This window comes from Amblyomma mixtum, chromosome 10 (genome assembly GCF_055824585.1).
Source record: "Amblyomma mixtum isolate Tamu chromosome 10, ASM5582458v1, whole genome shotgun sequence".
NCBI lineage: Eukaryota > Metazoa > Arthropoda > Arachnida > Ixodida > Ixodidae > Amblyomma > Amblyomma mixtum.
Window position 1 is genome coordinate 139,176,311 of NC_143021.1, and position 22,111 is coordinate 139,198,421.

General features: G+C 46.5%; 2 protein-coding genes across 2 annotated transcripts; both read left to right on the plus strand.

The window, feature by feature from the left end:
* Positions 1-1,399: 1,399 nt before the first annotated feature.
* Positions 1,400-8,898, plus strand: LOC149327090 (trypsin Blo t 3-like). Its single transcript, XM_089564782.1, has 3 exons — positions 1,400-1,468; positions 7,371-7,471; positions 8,700-8,898. Exons 1-3 carry the CDS (start codon positions 1,400-1,402, stop codon positions 8,896-8,898), a joined length of 369 nt encoding a protein of 122 aa, XP_089420908.1.
* Positions 8,899-9,530: 632 nt separating this feature from the next.
* On the plus strand, positions 9,531-11,671 carry LOC149327091 (uncharacterized). The gene has a single exon (XM_089563547.1). The coding sequence runs from the start codon at positions 9,531-9,533 to the stop codon at positions 11,643-11,645; it is 2,115 nt and encodes a 704-aa protein (XP_089419673.1). The 3' UTR covers positions 11,646-11,671.
* The last annotated feature ends 10,440 nt before the right edge of the window (positions 11,672-22,111 follow it).

A 22,111-nucleotide genomic window follows, 5' to 3' on the forward strand; every position in this document is an offset into this window, starting at 1 on the left:
CCACTCGACACAGTACTTCCTTACCGGCCTGACGAGTCTGAGTGTACCACCGTTTCAGAGGCTTCCGAGCATGCCGAGGAGGGCCGTCAGCTCTTTGGTCGTTAACGTGCGGCGAGCAAGGACGTCAAAAATTCGGCTTAGACACCACACACAGTGCTGACAGTTTTCTACCCGGCTGTCTCGTCTGGCTTCGCGCGCAGTCTACCACATCCGGCCTCTCTTCCAATCTTGTACCCAAGTACCACGGACCTTAGCGCGTCGCAGAGCGCTTTTCCTGTGTCAACCACACTGTCGACCCCGTTACACCCGCGACACATCAACGCCGACGTAACCGCGAGGCTATTTATGTTCCTCGCCTGAAGCCGTACTATGAGCCGTGTGTGTTGCTATCTCCCTGACTCTTCCGGATATCTTCGCCTTCAGCCGGGAGTGATTGTGAAGAAGAAGAAGATCGGCAGCGGCGACAACCGCACCGCCATCGCACGGCGCGAGATAGTTGGGTTCATTAGCGGAGCTCGGACCGCCATTTTGACTAGCTGTCCCTAGGTTGTTTTCTCGGAAAATCCTGTTATAAATTTTGTCACAAGAGTAAAGGGAAAGAAGAGGCAACACAAAAACCTCACGGTTTCGGTACCATACCTGTGAAGAAGCTTACACACCAGCTTAAATGCCCTTTGACGCTTTCACCGAAGGAGCGTACGACGGCAATAGTAAACGGCAGCCACAATCGAGCGAGGGGAATTTGCAAATAGCTGATTTGATTCACGAGACTTATTGTTTACTTTTAAACTTGTAGGCTTCTCCATACGCAACCGACGTTTAAATTGAACTTTTACCGAAGGTAAATGAGAATTGAAATGATGCTCAAATCTCCCTGACATATTCTGCCCTGTAATTCCAACAATATGTAAATTCTATGAGCAAATACTAGCATCAATAGTACCGAGAAAATGAACTGTGCGTACTCGCGCTAGTTCACAGAGCCGGCGAAGAGTCAGTCGCTTTGCCAGGTATCACTTGAGCGTATTTGTGGCCGAATTATTAAGCTGCTAAAAGAGCAGTCTTTCATTACTAATAAACACCTTTGAGGGCGGCACATGGAAGTTTTTATTTCCAGATATATTACGTAGGATCTACTTCGTTTTCTGAGATATTAAAGATTGCAAGATTTTGTACCTGATCTGATGTAGCATTAAGCAAGCTAAACTTTTATTACAACGCTGAATCCGCAGCCACAATTCAATAGTAGGAAGCATACACATGTCTGAAAAGTGTACAGAAAAAACGCGACTGTAATGGCCCTCGTATCCTAGAAATGCGAAACCTCTGCGCGTATACAAAGCTGCGTCAGGAGCGTGATATGTCGCATGTTTTCCGATGCATTGCAGTTTGCGGCAAAATGGATGCGTTCGGTTCATCCAGGATAATTCACGGAGAGCAAGCCAAGAAGGCGGAAATGCCTTGGATAGTAAGTCACTCTTTGATGATCTCTTTATTTGTGCGAAATAAATAGATAGCGGATTTTATTAGTGACTACTAAGCAAGACATTTTAAAAACCTTTAACGACAAACGTCAGTGTTGCGTTCTAAACGGTAAAAATAAGTATGCGTTTGCGGAACACTTAATGAGGACCATAAGCCAGCCATCCAAGAAACATCAGCCTTAGACTCTCCAATGTAGATCAAATATCTATGAAAGGTGTGTTTTTGGCATAATCAGTTTAATAAACGCGCGTTGAGTTCGAAAATTTAAGGCGAACATACGGAACAGCCGCTTGCTAGAATTCTCCCAAACTGTGTCCTCAAGGAATGCGACCGCCTCTAGGATACCAAAATAAGCATACAGGATAGGTTAAAAATTATATTTTTTAGTGACAATAATTAAACAGCTGATGACAGTAACCTTCTTCATTTCTGTCCGCCAAGCGGCATGAATAGACGATATGCGAAATGCGCAGCGCCATCTCTCGGCGCTCCGAGAACTAAATCCTCCATGTTGGTACGGTACAGAAAACGAAACCGCGGCCCTGCGTTGGGTTAAAACGGCTGCGCTTCGTTTGAAAAGTGGAATGACGATGCGCTCTTATGCTATGCTGTCCACTATGCAAAGAAACTATGATGCGTGCCAGAACTAGGTGCGTTCCAGCTTTTCGCTTTTCTATTTTTTCTTTACTCTGTCCCAACGTTTTAGTAACAGCAAATGCCATGTGAGGTATCGTGTGTCAGCAAGCCATTCAGTGCACAGCGCTGATTTTTCACAAAGCTTTCTAGGTGATTTGCGTTTACATTAAGATACGGACCACATCCTTTGTTGCCTCTGATCAAAATTAGAAGAAGATTTAGTGCATTTATTAACTCTCCGGTTGGGCGTGAATATATGTAGACGCATACTTGAGCAACATAATAGAGAAGGTAATTTTTTTTAGTGAGCCTGCGCCTGTGTTCCTCAAGCGTGTATTCCAGTCGCGAAGAAGCACGTTCATTAATATGCAGGTAAATCGCGGCAATGGGCACTCAGTGCGCTCCATCTAAAAACCTCGATTACACATACCATGGCGTACTAAGCGCACTCGGAGAACCACACGCACATTACTGCTTTTGTTACGCGTTCAATTAAGTTTTTCCCGTGTTCTATTAGTTTTGGAAGGGCTAGCAATCTCTCTGGACCATGGGTTTGTTGCAAGATCCCACACATTGTTTTCTTATAATGTCGTACGTGATCGCGCCCGCATATATTATGCGCGTTAACGCGTCTTTGTGAGGCAATACATCCTACGTATAAAAACTGAGGTGCGAATGCTTTATTTTTTGAGGATTCCTATACATTCGATATCTCCGGCGGCGAAAGTCTGAAAAAAAAAGCTACTTTATTCTGAAGGCGGGACGCATTTCCAAGCTAGAAAGTACGCGCAACATTGTACTGAAAACTCTTCAGGCCATCAGATTTTATCGTTGTGGCAAGCTGCAACAGCTTGCTTCGCAACAAAGAAATTTGTGTAGGTTTGGGAGGAAGCGAATTAAGTGTCGGAGGCAACCGAACATGCGAATTTCACCCCCGCATACACAGCTTGACCAGCGTATCGAGTCCGAGCAGGCACCTACAGCTGTACGCTCTTTCTCTAATCAAGCCGCCGCGGTAGCCCAGTGCTTATCTGAAAAAAAAAATAAAAACTGCATCTGTGCTTACAATATCTTGAATTATATGTGCCCACTTTACTCTTGTTAATATCGACTGACAACATCGCAATACTCGCTTCAACTTTGTCTTAAGCAAGACGCGGTTTCAACGAATTGCGGCGAAAACCAGCCGGCGCCGGGCTCTGAAACGGTGACGTTGAAAACCGCGGATGTGCATTGTACATTGCAGTAAAGGAATCACATTTCGCAGCTGGTCGAGGGTCCCGTGTGAATATACGGCAATGCACGAAGCTCCTGGCGTCGGCGCGAACGAAAGTTCACACTGTCACAGAAGTTTGTCAAGACATCTGTGCACTCAGCGCAAAATAACCGCTCGCTACCCCACCAGATGAAATCGCGTCCACCTGGGAATGAAACAGCCGTGATAATGCGTGATGCTTGAACCGGTGCTTTAATGCGCAAATTAAAATGACAGTGGCGCAGAGTTCGACTTGCCAACACACTTCCCAATGCCGATTCTGGCTATCATCAACGCCAGACTTCAAGCGAAGCTCAGGACGCGGTAGGAGGAAGTTGGCGCTTACTGAAAGTACCTACATTTGGTAAAAGATCAGCAGTGAAAACAACGCAGCAGCTGAAGCTTCCCGGTTGAAATTTCGCACGCAAGATTCATGACAGCTATACCGATATCAAGAATGCACGCATAGCAAACGATGCACCAGCTCGACGAGCTAGACCGAATCAAGATGGAAACCGGAAGTTGTGGGCGCGGTGTTGCCGGACCACCAAGCAATTTCGCATATCGTCTATTACGTGCAATATTCCTCATTTGCTCTTTGTGCAAAATTTTTAAACGCAAATTTCGACTAAGCTGTATACTGCGAGATTCTTAGAGTTTCAACCTTTACGTTCTGCATGGTGCGTTATGTTAACGGCAAGGAATGAAATTTCTAGATGGTGGTGCATACGTTTAGGCGGAACAAAAAAAGTATTCAGAGGCGAAAGCAGAGGACACTATGCCATGGCGACTTCCGGTGGATGTGACGTCACACCGTTCCCGTGTACCGTATTGTGCGTTTTTATCGTAAAGACTTTCAAAAATTTTCCCGCCTCAACCGCTCGCTCGTTTGCGGTGAAACTGCGCACAGAGCTTGCGCAATATGGTAACTTTTGTATCGTAGCAAGTTTTACGACGGTACTTACTTAGTTGAGCCCAAGGAGGATATATAAAACTTGCTGGAGTGGAAGTCGCCTATACGTGCCTATGGGCAAGGGTGAAGCCGCGCCGAACGGGTGGCGGCCATCTTACCAGAGGCAAAACGCAGCGAAGCGCGCAGCCGCGCCTGCGCCGCGCTTCTGCTTTTTCGCGCTGCTGATGAAGTTGCGCTCATTCAGAAAGCAACGAAAACAAGTGGTTCTAGTTGCATGCGCTTATTTCCCATCAACCAGCACCAAATTGCCTTGATGACGGCAGAATTATTAATAAGAAAGGCATAGCGCAGCCTGCAGAGGCACAAAGCAGCGGAGCGCAGCCGTGCTTCTACTTTTTCGCGCTACTCATGAAGTTCCTAGCATTCAGAAATCAACGAAAACGTGTGGCACTAGTTGTAAATGTTTATTTTCCATCAACTACCAGCCAACTGGCGTGAAGAAGGCAGTTTAACTACAGAAATATTAAGGAGAAAAGCATAGCGCAGCCGCGCTTTTTCGCGCTTACAAAGCAACGCAAACGAGTGGTTCTAGTTGTAAACGTCAACTGTTCGTCAAACAGCGGCAAACTGGCATGTAGAAGGCAGTTTGCCAGCTCAGATATTAAGGAGAAAAGCTTAGTGCTGCGTCGCGTGCTTTTCCGCGCTGCGGATGAAGTTGCTTGCATTTGCGGAGAAACGAAGACGAGTGATTCTAGTTATAAACGTTTCGTTTCCATCAACTAGGCATGTAAAAGCGAGTTTAAGTGCACAAAATTTAATAGAGAAAAGCCTAGTGCAGCCGCGCTCGTGCCTTTTCGCTTTGCTGATGCAGCTGCTCGCACTTCGGAAGGAATGCACATGTGCGGTTCTAGTTTTAGACATTTATTTTCAATCAACCAGCAGCCAACAGATCTGCAGAAGACAGTTTAACTGCGCAGATATTACGCAAAAAATCTTATATGCAGTCAAAAACATCATGACAAATACCCTACAGGTGATTGAAAATAATCACCCTCGACAAAAGTGGTCTCACTTTGTTTTTGATCAGTTCACGGTTTCGTTCTTTTGTCATGTGATGTATTCTCACTTTCACATATTCTTCAGCGATTTTATTGCAAAAACTATAAATATGGTTGTCAAGTGAGTCAAGGTCAAGGATGTGGTCCTCCAGTTTCTGAAAGTACTTTTTCTGTGGACGTTCCGAGGACTTCAAGGATGAGGTGTATTTTGCCATCACCATTTTATTAGTATCATATTCTGCCTGTAGCCGTCGAAGCCCCTTTTCAACTGCTTCACAAAGACAAACAACGTCTTGTGCCGGTGAAATAAGTCCACCACGGCTCTCTTGCCTAATTAAAGGTGGCAGCTCATCCGAATATAGGGCTGCTATGCACTGTTCACATGACATCGTTGAACAAACTTTCCGAACAACAAACCCCGCAATGTACAGCACTACAGCACCGACAAAAGCTGACAGGCTTTCTGGGCAGTCAGTGAGATGAGTATAGTCATGGTAGTTGGCCTGCAGGATTCATGACCTGCGCATATCGGTAAGCATGCTGCTTCATCTACCAAAGCTCCTGTAGTTATTGCCTTTAGAATTGCTCATCATGCCCATCACGTCAACATGCCCATCACGTCAACTTGCACTGCAAAACAACTAAGTAAGTACTAAGTAAGTACCGTTGTAAAACTTACTACGATACAGAAGTTACCGTATTGCGCAAGCTCTGTGTGCAGTTTCACCGCAAACGATCGAGCGGTTGAGGAGGGAAAATATTTGAAAGTCTTTGCGATAAAAACGCACAATACGGTATATATCGATACCCAAATTGTACTTCATTTGAGGATCTCAATTGTTAACTACGCTTAATTACACATTTCTCCATCTAATTTGACCCAAATCCGACTTTTTCCGACCATTCTGTGAAAATTTTCACTATGCCGTGACTACTTCCGGTGGATGTGACGTCACATCGTTCCCGTGGCCACATTGATACCCAAATTGTATATCTTTCGGGGATCTAAAGGGTTAACTACGCTTAATAACACATTTCTCCAACCAATTTGACACAAATGCGACGTTTTTCCGACCACTCTGTGACAGTGTTTCATATGCCATGATGACTTTCGGTGAATGCGACGTCGCACCGTTCCCGTGGCTATATCTACGTCTGCGCTATTTCGACTCAATTTATTTATTTATTTATTTATTTATTTATTTATTTATTTATTTATTTATTTATTTATTTATTTATTTCCTCAAAGGTCTCGGTTGAGACATTACATGAGGGAGTGGACGGTATCTGGCAAACAATGGTAAAAAATGTTAAGATAAAAGGTTGGCGACGCTCCGCTTGAATTCTAGTGGGTTGATGATAATGGCAACTTCGGTGGGCAGGTCATTCCAGTCTCGTGCAGTACGCTGACAAAATGACTGCTGAAATGTCACAGTATGGGCTTGTAGGGGATACACTGCGTTACTATGGCTGAACCGGGCGATGCGGTGGGCTTTTTTTATGTAGGGGTTATCAAGAGGCAAAGAATGGAAAAATTTATGAAAAAGGTTAAGACGTGCTATCTTACGGCGCGAGGCTAGGGGGGGCAAGTTGATTCGAGCTTTTAGTGCTGAGATGCTTGAGTGGTAGGAATAATTAGATAGAATGAATCGTGTTGCGCGGTTCTGAACCGACTTTTGCCTAAAATTACTTAACTAATTAACCTACAATCATCAAACTTGGCTTCTGGGTTGATTTTTTCCTCCTCTATCTGAAGCCGCCATTGGTTTTCTATCTTTTTTAGTTCCCGAGTTAAACGCGTGTGACACGCTTTGTTAACGGACGACAGTATGAGCCATTAAAGGCTTTCGCCTTAAAGGAGGAAGCACCGGGCAACTATATGCGGGAGTGATAGGGTCCTCGCTTCTCAGGCCTAGAGCATTTAATGATGAAGAAATTGATCTTTATTTATAGCAGAGATATCCCCAACCGCTGAGGTCCCTACTGCACTAATGTTATTATGCTCTCTTCTCCATATTTTTAGGTCCATCTGGAAATTCTGAGTGAGGAAGCCGCTCACTACTGCGGTGGAAGTATCATCACAACCCGCGTTATCATAACTGCTGCCCATTGCCTATCGTATCCGTAAGTTTTAGATCACTGCCAAAACAATGCGTTCGTGTTTCTCCTGATTAATTATGTGACATGCAAAATATGTTATGATAACATTTTTGCACAGTTAAGACATACTGTCCCACACCAACGGTGCAAAAATATTTGCTTTGTTCGCTATTGCAGTGCTACATCTTGATTATTGACCGGAAAATCTCTGACATGTCGCGACAAGTCCACATTCTTCTCACCATATGGATTTTAATCTGTGTAATCTGTCGCTCCTGGGCGCACTCAGCGGCCAAGCTAGAACAGGCAACTTCCCGGAAGGGCTATCCACCGAAGATGGTGGAGAGCCGTTTGAAAAGGCGACTCATGCTTCGTAACCGGTTGGGCAAGCATGACATGCCACGTGACTGGCATTTCAACATCCACATCACTGCCATTGATTGATCACGAAACGAGCGCCATAGATGCCACTTCAATGCATTCTCCCGAGCCAGCACACACGCATGCAGTAATTTACCCTGTAGGCCTTCCGGCCTGTCGGCACTTTCTTGGCCAGCGGTGATCTGCGACTTGAAAGCTGCCTTCTTTATTGCTTTTCTGGGCCACGACATTATTTTATGCGCGGTCTCACTGAGGCTCCGGGCCGCTCTTAGCTGTCCATGCTTGTGAGAAGTGCGTTTAACGTCGTTGTAACTATGCTGCAGTGCCTTTGCCCTAACAGACAGTTTGCTGGTAGCACCGCCCCAGACTGTAATAACAGAGCATTCATTATAAGTGCGGCCGTTGTAAGTGCGCTCGACTGCGTTTTGAATTCGTTTTAATAAAAGGGTTATATGCTCTTTCTTCATCATTTACTGATTTCACTGAAAGCTAGACTTCTCTCATGATCGCACAAGACGTGCCAATGTGTTAAAGGCAAAATGTATCTAATCATTACGCGCATGTTTCTTTCAATTGGTAAGACTGTCAAAGTGGGCTAGTTTGTCGGTTGAGTAGCTTGGGTGGCCAACAGCACGAAACGCACATGGACAAAGGTAGACAATACATGAAGGGCACTGACTTGCGGCTGAATCTGAACTGATTGCGGAAAAATATAACAGGAAGCATTTTTAACAGTTGCATGCCCATAATATGTTCCTTTCTGGAATTTCCTCTGTGACGTTTTAAATTTATGAAATAGCCTTAAAAAGATGTTATGTAATACTAGAAAACAAGGCATCGAAATGCCTTTCCGTTCTCTTCTTGCTTTCAGTGATCAGGCTACTGAAGAAATAACCGTGTACTTTAATACGACGACCAGAAAGCAGGGAGCGACTATGCGTGCCAGCCGCTACGTTGTACATCCAGAGTTCGACGCCACGATCACTACCAACGACGTCGGCATGATTCAAGTACCACTCTGGACCTCTTTTGTTTACGTTTTCTACTTGGCGCATTGTTTTCCAACCTAATTGAGGGCGACCTCTCTACTAATAATCACCCACGGCACCAAAGGGTGCGCCCCCTACGTTCCAGTCTATTTTTCCTCTGTATTATACTTGTAAAGCATTACTTGTTCATAACTCGTTTCTCAAAAATGTGGCGCTGGTGGCGACGTCCGCGCACAGTCATTTCTGGGCCCCCACAGGTAAAAAGCGCATTTCCCACATACCAGCCCGGTACTATCCGCACCTATCAGCACCTGCCACATGCGATACGGGTGGTTTAACCCCCAAGCCCCGGCTGCAGAGGCCGAGGGGTTACAGCTGTCAGTGCAATTCAGTTTTCAATTCTGAATGCATACACGTCAATAGCTGATGTTTTTGATCAGCTCGCCTCTCTCTACCTCCCTCCCCCTCTGGAACCCTCCTACCCGATGTACTCGGGCGGACCTAACCCCGATCTGGACCACTCCTTTACTCTCCGAGAGCTCGAATCGGCTCTGCCTGCTAATGCTACACGCTCGCCTCCCGGTGAGGACGCCATTACATATACCACACTTCGCAACCTTCCTGACTGCGCCAAACAATTCCTCCTTCAAACCTTCAATGTGTCCTGGAACAGCGGCTGCCTGCCGAACTCCTGGACCTCCTCCCTCATTTCTATGATTCCAAAGCCGGGCAAACCTCCCTCTCTCTCTAACCTCCGCCCAATCTCCCTGACATCAAGCTTTGGTAAGACCCTTGAGCGAATGGCCTTGACTCGCCTCTCTAATTTTCTCGAGGCGAGGGAGTTCTTTCCTCATTCTCTCATCGGCTTCATACGCCGCGTCTGTGCACAAGACATGTTTCTGATTCTCCAGCACACCTTTCTGTCACCTACCCCCACTCAAATTCACGCACTTGTGACCGTCGATGTTCGCAAGGCCTTCGAAAGTGTTTGCCACCACCACATCCTTTCCCAACTCGGCTCCCTAGACTGTGGCCCCCGCATGTACTCTTATATCCGTTCATTTCTCTCTAAACGTGCGGCTCGCTTTCGAGTAGACACCCATCTGTCCGACCCCCACCACCTCACCCGTGGCACTCCTCAAGGTGCTGTTTTCTCTCCTACCCTTTTCAATCTTACTATGGTCCCTCTCGCCTCCCAACTAGCTGAAATTCCCGACGTGCATCATATATTTTACGCCGATGACATCACTCTGTGGCGTTCGTCGGGCTCTCCCGATCACGTACAGGACACCCTGCAACGTGGCCTAGATCTCATTGACTCCTTTCTCACCACCGCTGGCCTCTCTCCTGCTCCTGAAAACTGCGAGCTTCTCCTTCTCAACCATTCCTCATACCAGCGCTCACACAACCACTTCGTCTCTCTCCACCTTTCTGGCTCTCCCATTCCTGTCGTCAAGCAGTGCAAAGTTCTTGGCTTTCCTTTGCATGCGGCCAAGAACGTGCAAGGTCTCCACCACGCTGTCACCACCTGCCACTCCGTAACTCACCTACTGCGGCGCGTGGTCACTCGGCGCTCAGGTCTCCACAAGGCTTACGCGTGCCGAGTTGCCCACGCGCTGGCCCTCAACAAGGTCTTGTACTTTGCACCCTGCATTTCCTTCAATCAGACTCAACTTAACACTCTCGAGACTGCCCTTGTGGGCCTCTACAAGGCAGCTCTCAACCTCCCTATCACTACTTCTACCGCTAAGATCTTTGCCACAGGCCTCTTTCATTCTCTCCGTTCTCTTCTCTGTCTCCATCGTTACTCGCAGCTTGCCCGCTTTTCCCTTACCCGTCAAGGTCAGTGGTTACTGACTCAAGCAGGTATCTCGCCCATTCCAATCTCCCCGTTTACCTCTCCTATTCCCACCCCCGCTCCCAATCTTCGTATCCTCCCCTTCCCGACCAACATGTCCCCCGTCCTGCACGCCGGCCGTCGTCATGCGGCCGCGCAGCACCATTCCCCTCTCTTTGATACCCAGGGTGTAGCCTACACGGATGCTTCCTTCGTGGCTCCTCGAGCTTCCTGCGGCTACGTCCTGTACCATCACCACCTCCCCGCTCTTGAAACCCACACCAACGGGCCGTATCTACACCCTCCGGATGCACTGTCCCTCGAGGTCCTCGCCAATGCCCTTCAGTCATTTGCTCTACTTCCCTCTCTTCAAGAGTACACAGTCTATTCACATTCACAAGCCGCTATACACCAAATACAGAAACGCACCCTAATCCCTTCTCTCCGACAGGAGGTCGAACGAGTGGTCTCCGCATTGCAGCCTTCCATCGTTTTCCTCCGCTGGGTGCGTGGGCAATCAGGGATTGACGGCAATGAGCTGGCCCATCAGCTCGCCCGAGACACACTTTTTCGGGCACCGTTGATTCCCTGGCCCAAGCCCTCGGAGGACGGTGGGAGACTCACCTTTCGCCGCACCATAAAAGAGGTCTACCTCGAGCTCCGCCTAGACAAACGCCTTTACCCTCCTCCCCCTCATCCATCGCTCACGGTGGCGGAGGCTCGCCTTCTTCGGCACATCCAAATGAATGCAGTTGTCACCCCGTCTCGCCTCTTTCTCTATCGCTATCGATCAGACCCTTCCTGTCCCAACTGCCCCTGTATCTATGCGGACCTTGCCCATTGCCTCTTCTATTGCCCGGCTGCTCAGCAGTCGGGTTCCTACCCCCCACCTTCTTTATCCATCACCACCTGGCTCGACTGGCTTGGCGCTGAAGGGGAGGAAGAACAGCGACTTCTGGTCGCCCAGGCGGTCGATATGCTCGGCCTGTAAATTATGGCCGAATAAAGGTCTTGTACTACTACTACTATGGTTTCACGATTCGGAGCAACTATGAAATATACAGGATAGAAAAGTTTGTGCAGTAATGGTAAACTTAACTTGCGACAAAAAACAACGACATGCACAATCGAAAAACTTTTCTTCAGGTCACAAATCGGAAAACAACAAAGAAGATTACCAAAGGCGCCGTGATAATACTGTTATGCACCACATGTGAAAAAACGGTGTAAGCAACAAGGGCAAGTAAGATACCTTTCTAGAAAGGAGAAATTCCTTCAGCACTTTAATGTAAGGTGAAAGCAAGTTGGAGGGGGGATGTTCCAAATTTTCACGCCGCAAAATTTTAGAGGTCGCTGACCATACTGGTTGTCTGATCTAGGAAGCAAGTATTTTCTTTGCGAGCCTGAGCGGCAACTGTGTGAGAGATGCTAACGTTAAGTTTATTCGCTTATTATTAATGTCATTGATAAGAACGCCTAAGCGATAGTCTCCTAAATCTGAAAGTGGCATAATTTTTTTCAATACAAAAAAAGATTTACATTGAGTTCTGGGAGCCCATTTCTCCAGTTTTATTACAGGATCAATATACATGTATGAGAGAAAGATTAGTCCCGAGGCCTCAATACAATATGCTAGCTGAAATATAATGTTTTTAACGAGGAGCGTCACCGCACGGGCGGGGAAGACACTATCGCATAGTACGTGCGTCATGGAGAGACGCTATTTGATTGACGTCGCTATGCACGCTTCCGCAGGCTGGCTCGAGAAATGACCCAAGTCAGGAAACCACAACAGCGAGTGTAAAAGTGTTTTCGAAATTCTAAAAATTTATATGGCCATTACTAACAGCTGGCTACGAATCTCTAATTACAATCGGGCGCATATCGTTGATTTTTAAAAAGTTACATATAGAATTTAGTTAATCACTCAACTACTTAACGTAATACGCCTGTTTGTTGACGTCCACCAAAGCTGGTATTTCGATCCCGCGCAAATTTTCTCTTGACTTCAAAAACCCCGCTTTTCAAGATCTAGTGGGCCGCTTCTATGTAAATTTTTCTAACATCGTGTTGCCTCCTTAACATGGTCACATTTAAGTACTCCGTCGCTACGGCTGTGGAGCTGTGAGCAAAAAAATATTGACTCAAGTGACGTACCACCGAAGCGGCGAATAACACCCGGCGCTGTGGTTACGAAGACGCCGGTAACAAGAGTGGAAGGCGTGTTCTCAAACTGAGGCCCAAGCCGCGCGGTGCGACTTTGGCGATCCGTTGGCGTCACTTCAGCTAATCTTTTAGACGTCAGCTCTACTGGTAGCGTTCCGAGCCTCCGATTTACGAAAATTCCAAGCACAGAATCCAAGCTCTACTTCTCGCGTTCCGGGTATCAGCGTTATAACAGAAATCTTATCCCAGTCGTTGCCATGGTAACCGAGTTGGTCAGGTAATGGAATGAAATGACAACAGGTGGCAGCGCACCCCAAGTGTGATCTATGTCGATCCGGTATATATACTATATCCCTGCCTGGCCGGCGTGAAATCGGAGCTACTTAGTCCCGACAATCGTGTGAAATTTGTAGGCCGACCGTTTGCCGCAGAATATTTCTGGCGGTGTCATACAATTCTGCGTTTTGTGAAGCATAATCTTACTCGTTAGGTTAGAGCCTAGCTTGCGGCATGGATTCGAACCGGTGGCCTATGTACCCCCCATTCCACGTCTTTACGAATCTACATATGAACATTTCGCCTCAACCGTTTGTCGCAGAGTGTTTGAGGTGGTGGCATACGATTTCGCGTTTCCTGCACCGTAAGCTTAGTAGTTAAGTTAGAGCCTAGCTCGCGGCTGGGATTCTAACCGGCGACCTAAGTTTGGTGTGTTACCGCTCGGTATTCGATGGCTGCCTCTGCGTGGGCTCTTTATTTTTTGCTGATTCCTCTACGCGTCACAGTGGGAGTTTGTTATCTCTCTTTGCAGCTCGAAGAAGAATTGTCGTTCCACCATCGGTTCCTCCCTGTATGCCTGCCGACAAAAGAGATAAAATACGAAAGCGAATACTACACCGTCGGCGGGTGGGGAAAGACCTCTCCGGGTACGTGAACGCTTAATACTAAAGCAGAGGGCTTCAATAGATATGCAATGAGCGGTCGAAGAGCTCTCGTTTAAGCAGCATAAGACAAGGAAATTAAGGCTGTTACAGACTTCAGTCTATTGATACTCTATAGACTGTTTTACCCGCGATACATTAGTGGTGCGGGAGAGGCAAATTTGTCTATAGACAAAAGAAAATTAAGGCGGTTATAAACTTTACTCTATAGATGACCTATACGCTTTCTATAGACAAAAGAAAATAAGGCAATTATAGAATTTAGTATATAGATAGACTGCAGACTGTCTATAGACAAAAGGAAAGGTTTAAAGTATGGCTATAGAGCCTATAAAAAAGTCTATGAAAATCTATGGACCGCTTTTATAAGAGCGATGGTGATCACTGCAGAGGTAATGGCAGCACGGGATCAGGGGCTTTATTGAGTAGCTTCTACTCAGGACATACGCGCACTGATCCAGACGAATGCTTTGGGAAGTGGGCGAAGGTGATGTTTGATGGCACCTAAAAACAATTTTAATTTGAACAGATTCGTCTTTTGAGTGTCCTCATATTTTGCCCCTTTCCAGGTGGACCCTCCTCAGAACACCTCTTGCGCGCACGCATCCGTTTGATGAAAAAGGAAAAGTGTAAGGAAGCTCTTAAAGATACCAAGTTGATCTTCGCTCATATCGAAACCATAATATGCGGCGACACTACTGATGAAGATTTCTGCCAGGTAAGAACGAAATTATTCCTGCGGGAAAAATTAACGGTCGATTTGCATGGTTGAGGCAAATGCGAATTAGTTGCGCTGGTACTTTGGCTTGCAGTTCGGTTCCTCTGTTCAGATCACTCGTTAATGCGGAAGCATTACTGGACTATTTTTTGCTTGTCAGCCCAATTTTAACTGCGTTGAATGGTAATATGAATCCTGTATTCTTGATCTTGATCTGCTGACTTGAAACTCTGCACAGCCATATAACATGCCTCCATCAAGGTTAATGGCCTGTCTCTGCGTATTCTGAACTTCGGCTTCTTTTCTGAACAGTTGTCGTCCTGGCAGTCTTCTTGCAGCGGCAGTGTGGACGGGGCCGTGCCACCGCCTATACCAGTCGCCTCGTTTCTACCTTAGAGCGCAGTCACTCCTTCGCACACCGTGAGGGCTTCGCCCTTCGTTGGGGTATTTAGAACTTTCGCCCTTATTTACACGGCAGCCCTTTTAGCGCTCCCACCGACCACCATGTGCTGGGGTGGCTCCCTGAAAGAGAGTATGACACATGTAGTCATTGGGCATTGCGCCAGAAGGAGTAAGGTTACTAGGCGTTCTACATGTCTGGTCCGTTTCACGGTTGTGTAGACTGCGCCTTCCGTCGCCCAGTTGGCTGGTGTGTAGGAATTTTGGCACCGACGGCGTCGCTGGCCTGTCCTTGTCCTGTGCGCATTTATCGCTTTTGGCGCATTTATCGAGCGCTACAGTTCGGGCATGCCTTGCCTAGCTTAGTCGGTAGCGTATTGGGCTGGAAACCGAAGGGTCCTGGATTCTAATTACGCCAAAATTCTCAACTTTTCTTCGGCCTCGCCGCGGTGGCTCAGTGGTTACGGCGCTCGGCTGCTGACCCGAAAGACGTGGGTTCGATCCCGGCTGCGGCGGCTGAATTTCGATGGAGGCGAAATTCTAGAGGCCCGTGTACTGTGCGATGTCAGTGCACGTTAAAGAACGCCAGGTGGTCGGTATTTCCGGAGCCCTTCACTACGGCGTCCCTCATAGCCTGAGTCGCTTTGGGACGTTAACCCCCAACAAACCAAACCAAACCAAGCTTCAGTTCCGCCTCAACTCCATATGACACTCTGAGCGTTTCTTTTTCCTCTATGATTGCCTTTTATACCACCGAACCTTAACCCGGCTCTTTCCTGACCTCCTGCTATAGTTGTGCCCAAACAACTCCGCACTGCTGTCCTCTGAGAGCTCTGGTCACCTGTCTGTCTCGCGTTCTTTCAACCGCGTGCACCGTTGATTTTTTTTGGCCCTGCCTGTACGCCGGTTTGTTGGTGCCTGCGATCAGTGCAGTATCGCAAAACACCCTGCCTCATTCTCAGGCGGTGCGGCCAACCTTTTGACGCCCAAATGAACTTTTCTCCAATGTGGGCTTACCCTTCTTGCAAACGTTTCCTCAGTCCACCACCGGGCACAGATAGGGTGCAGTTGCCACAGACCATGCTACCCGGTACAAAATAACAAGGCACTCTCCTCTAGTAGTGCTACTGACGTTGATGAGTTTACTCTGAACGACCTCATCCTCCGTCACGGCGCTAACCGCCAACTTCGTAACAACCGCGGGCTCTGTTTTCTATCCAAAGTTGTCAATATTCTCCATTCCTGAACCACAAAATGTAACCCCGAAGGACACGCCATCCCCAAGTGCCTGAACCGCACTCTCACCGATGTACTCGCAATGTGCGTGATTTGACTATCACTGTCTTCTATGATACATTCGCGCACAACTCTTCCCGCCATGATACAGACGGTTACTCATACTTTACCATTGTACGGCCGCACGCCCCAATTTACTCCAGACACCAGACACAGAATTTACTCCTACCCCTGCTGCTCGGCCTTCTGAATACGCCCACGAGGTGATTGCCCGGGATGGCCAAGCCCACCAACACCGCACGCTCCCGACCCAAAGCCCCGCAGCAGTAATCCTACAACCGTCGCCATCAAACGGTCGCTTTCTCCCTTGGCTCCCTCCTCTTGGTTTCTTCGCCATATTGCTACGTACGCAAGACCACATAGTTGCTTTCACTCGTGCGGACATTCGAAGTAGCAGCATTGCCGTAAATGGAAGCGTTCTATGGCAAGACAGGAAGCCCAGTGGTATTTCACGAAGGTTAAACGTTATCTCCATCGCCCTGCAGGCCACAATGAATACGAGTGAATTGAAGCAAAGGCAAAAGGACAAAATAGTGTTCCAGTGATGTTAGCAATGTAGGACTGTGTTCTGGAAAAGCGACGCGATGTATACCAATCCGAAGATATGTTTAATAACATTCGGAGCGTCACGGAAGGTCTTCTTGGCGCATATAGGCATATATAATGCCTTCATAAAGTCGAATCAGCGGAATTACGGTTTGCCACAAAATTTTAACAGCCATGGGCTAGACATAAAATCCTACCTGACATGTGCCTCGCTGGTTTTTCAGCCTTAGGAAATCTCTCCCGTTCTATTCTAGAGTGTTGTCTATATGATAGCCAGCAGATGGCTCGGGGCAAAATAACGGTCCAGCGCCGTGGTCAGTCCGAGCGTGTAGGAGCGATTGCCTGAGCAGACCATGACAAGACTGACCGCATAAAACTGAATTCAGGATGTAGGCGGAGATTTAGCGCACACTTCCTCTTTTTCGTACTTCGGCTCATGCTTCATAACTTGTTGTCTATCTTACCCCACGCTCACTAAACGTTAATTATAAGACACCTTGAGGAATGTTCCCCACATTATGCTACCATTTATGTTTCAAAGGCCATGTTTCTAGACGCTTAACGATATTTTGTCGTAAACAACTCGCCACTACACAATTATGAGCTTGGTCCAGATTTGGATGTCATTTCCTCGTAATTTTTGGTTCGCTTTTTCCAGGGCTATTCTTACATTAAAGTCTAAATAAACCACAATTAAGCTGTTTTCCTTCAGCTTTGCTTCCCTTTGAGTGATCTTGAACAAATTTGTGACATCTAAGCAATGAAGCAATTCTCATAGTGAAGGCTTTGGTACTTTATTCTTTTTATTATGCACCGAAAATTTCTATTCTTACAACAGACTGTAAAGCAAGCCTTACTAGGTGTATACCATTTTGTAGGGGGCGCGTGGGTGTTAGGTACCCATATAGCAGATACAAATAACTGCAGCTTTTTCATGCTCAAATTTTACCTGACTACGTTCCGTTCAGGCCGGCGAACGTTCACAAGAAAATACTTTAAAGGCGCAGCTGACTCTTCAGGCTTAGGCTCAGCATCAGTTTTGACGTCACTTTTATGATATTATTGGCATCTAGAACGTGCTAAAGAAACCAAATACCCAGCGTATCTTCGAAAAGTGCAAAGAAGCGCTCAGCGGAAAATTGTTTGGATGTTTTAACCAATAAGAGCTACCCTACATGTGTCTTCTAATTTAAAAGACAGAATACTTTTGAAATGTTTTTGCAATCTGAAGGCGAAGACGCTTTCAATATGACGCCACAATATGAGGCTCGTATATGTGGTACGTAAACACCATGGCAATGAATTTTTGTGACTGAAATAAAGGTTGCACAACGAAAAATTTGCCGCTTCTAAAGTGCAACTTCATTATAACGCGCTCAAAATCTGCTACATGTAGCAATTTCCCACCTGCTGTACGTTGCCTCCAGAAATTGCATGAACTTTAGACAGAGTGTACGCCCCTAATAATGTCATTCGTGCGAACCATACGGCATCCGACCAAAATAAGATGCTATTTATACCTGTAATGCAGCTTTTGTTTTGAAACCCTGTCTGAGGTGTCCTGTGGTACTTTGTGTTGACGTTTCCCATTATCCTAGCATGCATCAACTATGTTGATTTTACCTTCAAAAATATTTCTTTTCTCAAAGGGATTTTTTTTTTCTATTGAATACGCGCAGTTTGTTCAATATTGAAGAAATGTGGTGCTTTTCGAAACGGTAAACAGCAAACATGCTTTCCATTCGGAGTATATGGACAAACTTAAGTACTATCGGGGACAAAAGTGGTATACTCCACGCGGAGGAAGCCGGAGCAACGGAAAACTGCGGCATTTTGGCGAGCTCAAGCACGAAACATTGAAACGAGCCAAGCGGCATGTCTGCTGATAATAAAGGGCATGCACTGGCTGTCCTGATCCCTGATGCCGTCCGTAGATTGCTTTGCAACAGTTTTCCGTTGCTCCAGCTCCCACCGCGTGGAGTATAGTACTTTTGTCAACGATAGTACGTATGAACTGCTCTGTACATTGTTTTTACATGCATTCTTTCTCAAAGGGCGACTCCGGAGGCCCGTTGACTGCCGAGAAAGGCCACAACCAAAGTGAACTCGTGGGAATCGTGTCATCAACGTTCGGCTGCGGAGATCCTGGATTCCCGAGCATATTCATGCGTGTATTATACTTTATGCCTTGGATAAAAAAAGAATTGAAGAAGCAAGACAGCTGGACACCGCTGAAAATTGAGCTACCTGAGTTGATTTATGATGTCTGATAAACAGGGTGTTTGTACTCTTTAATAAACGTTGCAATCACTTTGGTGTCTTCATTTGGAAATTTATCAACAATAGTGTCTCGCATTTGCTGCGGACTTAGTACTTAAACGGTACTCAAGTAAGCACGTCACGAGACAATGGCAGATATTTTCGCTTCGTAAAACAATGTATTTAAATTCCTTGAGTGCGGTCAACCTTGTCGTTTGCCGTTTGTTTCCTGGCGCTCCGCTGACCCGTTGCACCTATAGAGGCAAAACTAGCGGTGCTAAACTTCATCCACCCAGAGCATGCCGGGAAGACAAGGTTTCGTATTTGGCCCGGCTAATGTTGACCAAAAACGTGAACTTAATGACAGTAAAACAATTTTTCTTCTCGAGGCAAACGTCGAAGCAATACCTTGCTAACATTCATACTAGTCTGATTAAGAACATTAACTCATGTTAAATTCACTCATGTGCGAAAAGCGTGGATGTGGATTCGGCCTCGTGTGAAATTTCGGCTTGCAGTTGGGCGGAGTTCCCGGGATGGAAAACGGCGGCGGTGGTAGCGATTGGATGGAGGCGAAACGCAGAAGGTGCCCGTGTGCTGTCCGTTGTCAGTGCACATTAAAGATCACTAGTGGTCGAAATTAATCCGGAGCCTTCCACTAAAGCACCTCTTTCATCCTTTCTTCTCTCACTACTTCCTTTATCGGTTTCTTTATCCCTTTCTTTTCGGCGCGGTTCAGGTGTCCGCCGAGATGTGACAGATACTGCGCTGTTTGATTTTTTCAAAAAGTAATTTTCATTTTTTTTTATCTGATAAAACTTACGAGGATTTTGTGCTGACTATGGCGGCTTCCTCTGCAGCTTCGAGGGAGGTGCCTCTGGGGTGTGCGTATGTATAACGACGGGGGAACGTGAGGCCCACCACACCCGTGTAGGCTGTGCCTACCCATACGGCGTCCTGTTCGAAGCCGTAATATCGATGGAGTGAGTTAGCACAAGCTCTACATCGTTGATCGTGGTCTTCGGGATACATGTTACAGGGGAACAGCTTAATGAGCAGTTCTTGCTGTAGAGGTCTTCGTTTAAAGAGAAATGTTGGGTCATTGGCCGGTGGCGGATTTGAATAGAATGCGCGATATGCCGGCTAAGGGCGGTTTATGCAAGTCGAAAATGTGCTTGGCGGTGTGTGTCTTCCAGTACCCCGATTGTGTCGCGAAGGTCTAGTTGTAAGAGTAGGTCGGTAGGTGCTTTTATTGGAAGGTGGAGAGTGACCTTGTATGCCCGACGATTGAGGGTATCCAAGACGTGTCGCCATGAGGGCTGGAGATATGGGGTGGAATAGACCACGCGACTAAGTGGAAAGGCTTGAACAAGTTGCGCTTCTCCACGCCTTTGCACTCAGCTTCGTGCTCTACTCAACACCATACTCCTCCTTCATGTCTCTGTGGTGGTCCGAGCACCGGCGAATAAGGTGCGAGATCGCCCCTACTACGTGCTTGAGCCTCTGCAGAGTAGTGGTGTTACTACTTATTCGCAATAGATGCGTCCCATCTTTTTTCGCCACCTTCATCTAAATGAAAGCACCAATTATTAAAACCTGAAATGATGCCGTCCTTTCTCAAATCCCATTTAAGGACTTGAACTCTCCTCTGCAAGCCTTTATCTCAAGTCTTTCTTGTCCTCGAAATGTTGATTCGCACATAATGGAGCAGAGAAGATTTACGCGCAATTTTTTTTATTTCAAACGGGGCTATTTATGCCCCTGTTTAACCTCCCGCAGAAATTTTTTAACTGGCCTTATTAAGGTAACAGTCTAGTAACCTCCAATTAACACTGCTCTATTCGACAGGTATGCAGAGATGAAGAAAAAATACTTCATTCAGTACCTTATTCAGTATCTCTAAATAAAAGCCCGTAACTGCTTGAAAGTAATTAAATTTTTAAGAAAATCATTTGGTGTGGTTTAACTACCGTTGAATCTGGTTAGAGAGCGAAAGCTCTGGCGTATCGGGCTAATAGACGCGGCTTGGCGCCTGTAACGTGAAGTGCGTTCCGGACAACTTCCAGCACCGGAGCGCGTCCAAGCGACTCAGTCCTCATTCCCGTCAATTTCGCCCCGTCTGTGGCGAGAGCTGTCTCGGTAGGCGCTTTTCAACGCTCCGATTGAGGTCATGCTAGGTCACGTTACTTACATTGTGTTATTCAGTCATCCGTTCACCTAATGTCATTCGTACATTTCGTTAAATTCTTTTTCAAGGTCAAGCTGAAGGTCATGTCACGTGCTTAGGAATTGTAGTTCACGGCGGCTATAGCAACATACATATCGACTTAGTATTTATGGTAATTAAATTGTCTAAATTGTGTTGATTAGGCTAAACTTCCTTTTTCCAATAATGTATTGTACGAGGAGATTCTTATGTCTACTAATTATTTAGCTCATTACTATTCTATGACGTCATCATGGTTAACCACACTAACTAGTACACTCCTATACGCTATCCTAGTCTGGCGATCCAGTGGAGTTACGCCGGCGCACAGTCCGGGGTTCAGTGCTAGGGGTGTCATTGCTAACCACCTGCTACACGGATCAAGTCTCCGCCATGGGCAACGAAACTGACTCGGACTTGAGAAGTACTGCTTTCGCTATAAAGTGTATGTACTTCACATATTTTGCGGAGATAAATCTTCCACAGCAAACTAGCGAAATGAGGATCGCTGACGCTACGAAAATATAAAAGCTAGGATGTTCGTTTTAGCTGTTGCGCATCCCGCAAGGAGCAGCAATTCCGGAACGTTGTTAGCATTAGAAAAGAGCGCACGGCATAGTCAGCAGGGTGGAATGCGGCATTCAGCCAACGCTGCTTAGGTATTTTGTTTATTTCATGATATATTGAGACGAAGAATTCAGGCGTGACATGCATGAACAGCAAAGCATGATCAATGAGTTAGGCAGAGCAGAACGGTGGGGTTAAAACACAACATGCAGTAAACCAAAGTAATGTTCAACAGTCTTGCAAGGGAACAGCTGTTCGCAATTCGTAGCGAGGTGCTAGAAGTAGTAAGAGAATATGTCTGCTTAGGGCAAATAGTGACCGCTGATCCGGGTCATGAGAGGGAAATAACTAGAAGAATAAGA

Bases quoted from the DNA above. Each gene is read 5' to 3' on its own strand.
- LOC149327090 (XM_089564782.1), top strand. From the start codon at position 1,400: ATGGATGCGTTCGGTTCATCCAGGATAATTCACGGAGAGCAAGCCAAG. The intron at 1,469-7,370 runs GTAAGTCACTCT...CCATATTTTTAG, and splicing joins AGGCGGAAATGCCTTGGATA to GTCCATCTGGAAATTCTGAG. The intron at 7,472-8,699 runs GTAAGTTTTAGA...TCTTGCTTTCAG, and splicing joins GCCCATTGCCTATCGTATCC to TGATCAGGCTACTGAAGAAA.
- LOC149327091 (XM_089563547.1), top strand. From the start codon at position 9,531: ATGATTCCAAAGCCGGGCAAACCTCCCTCTCTCTCTAACCTCCGCCCA.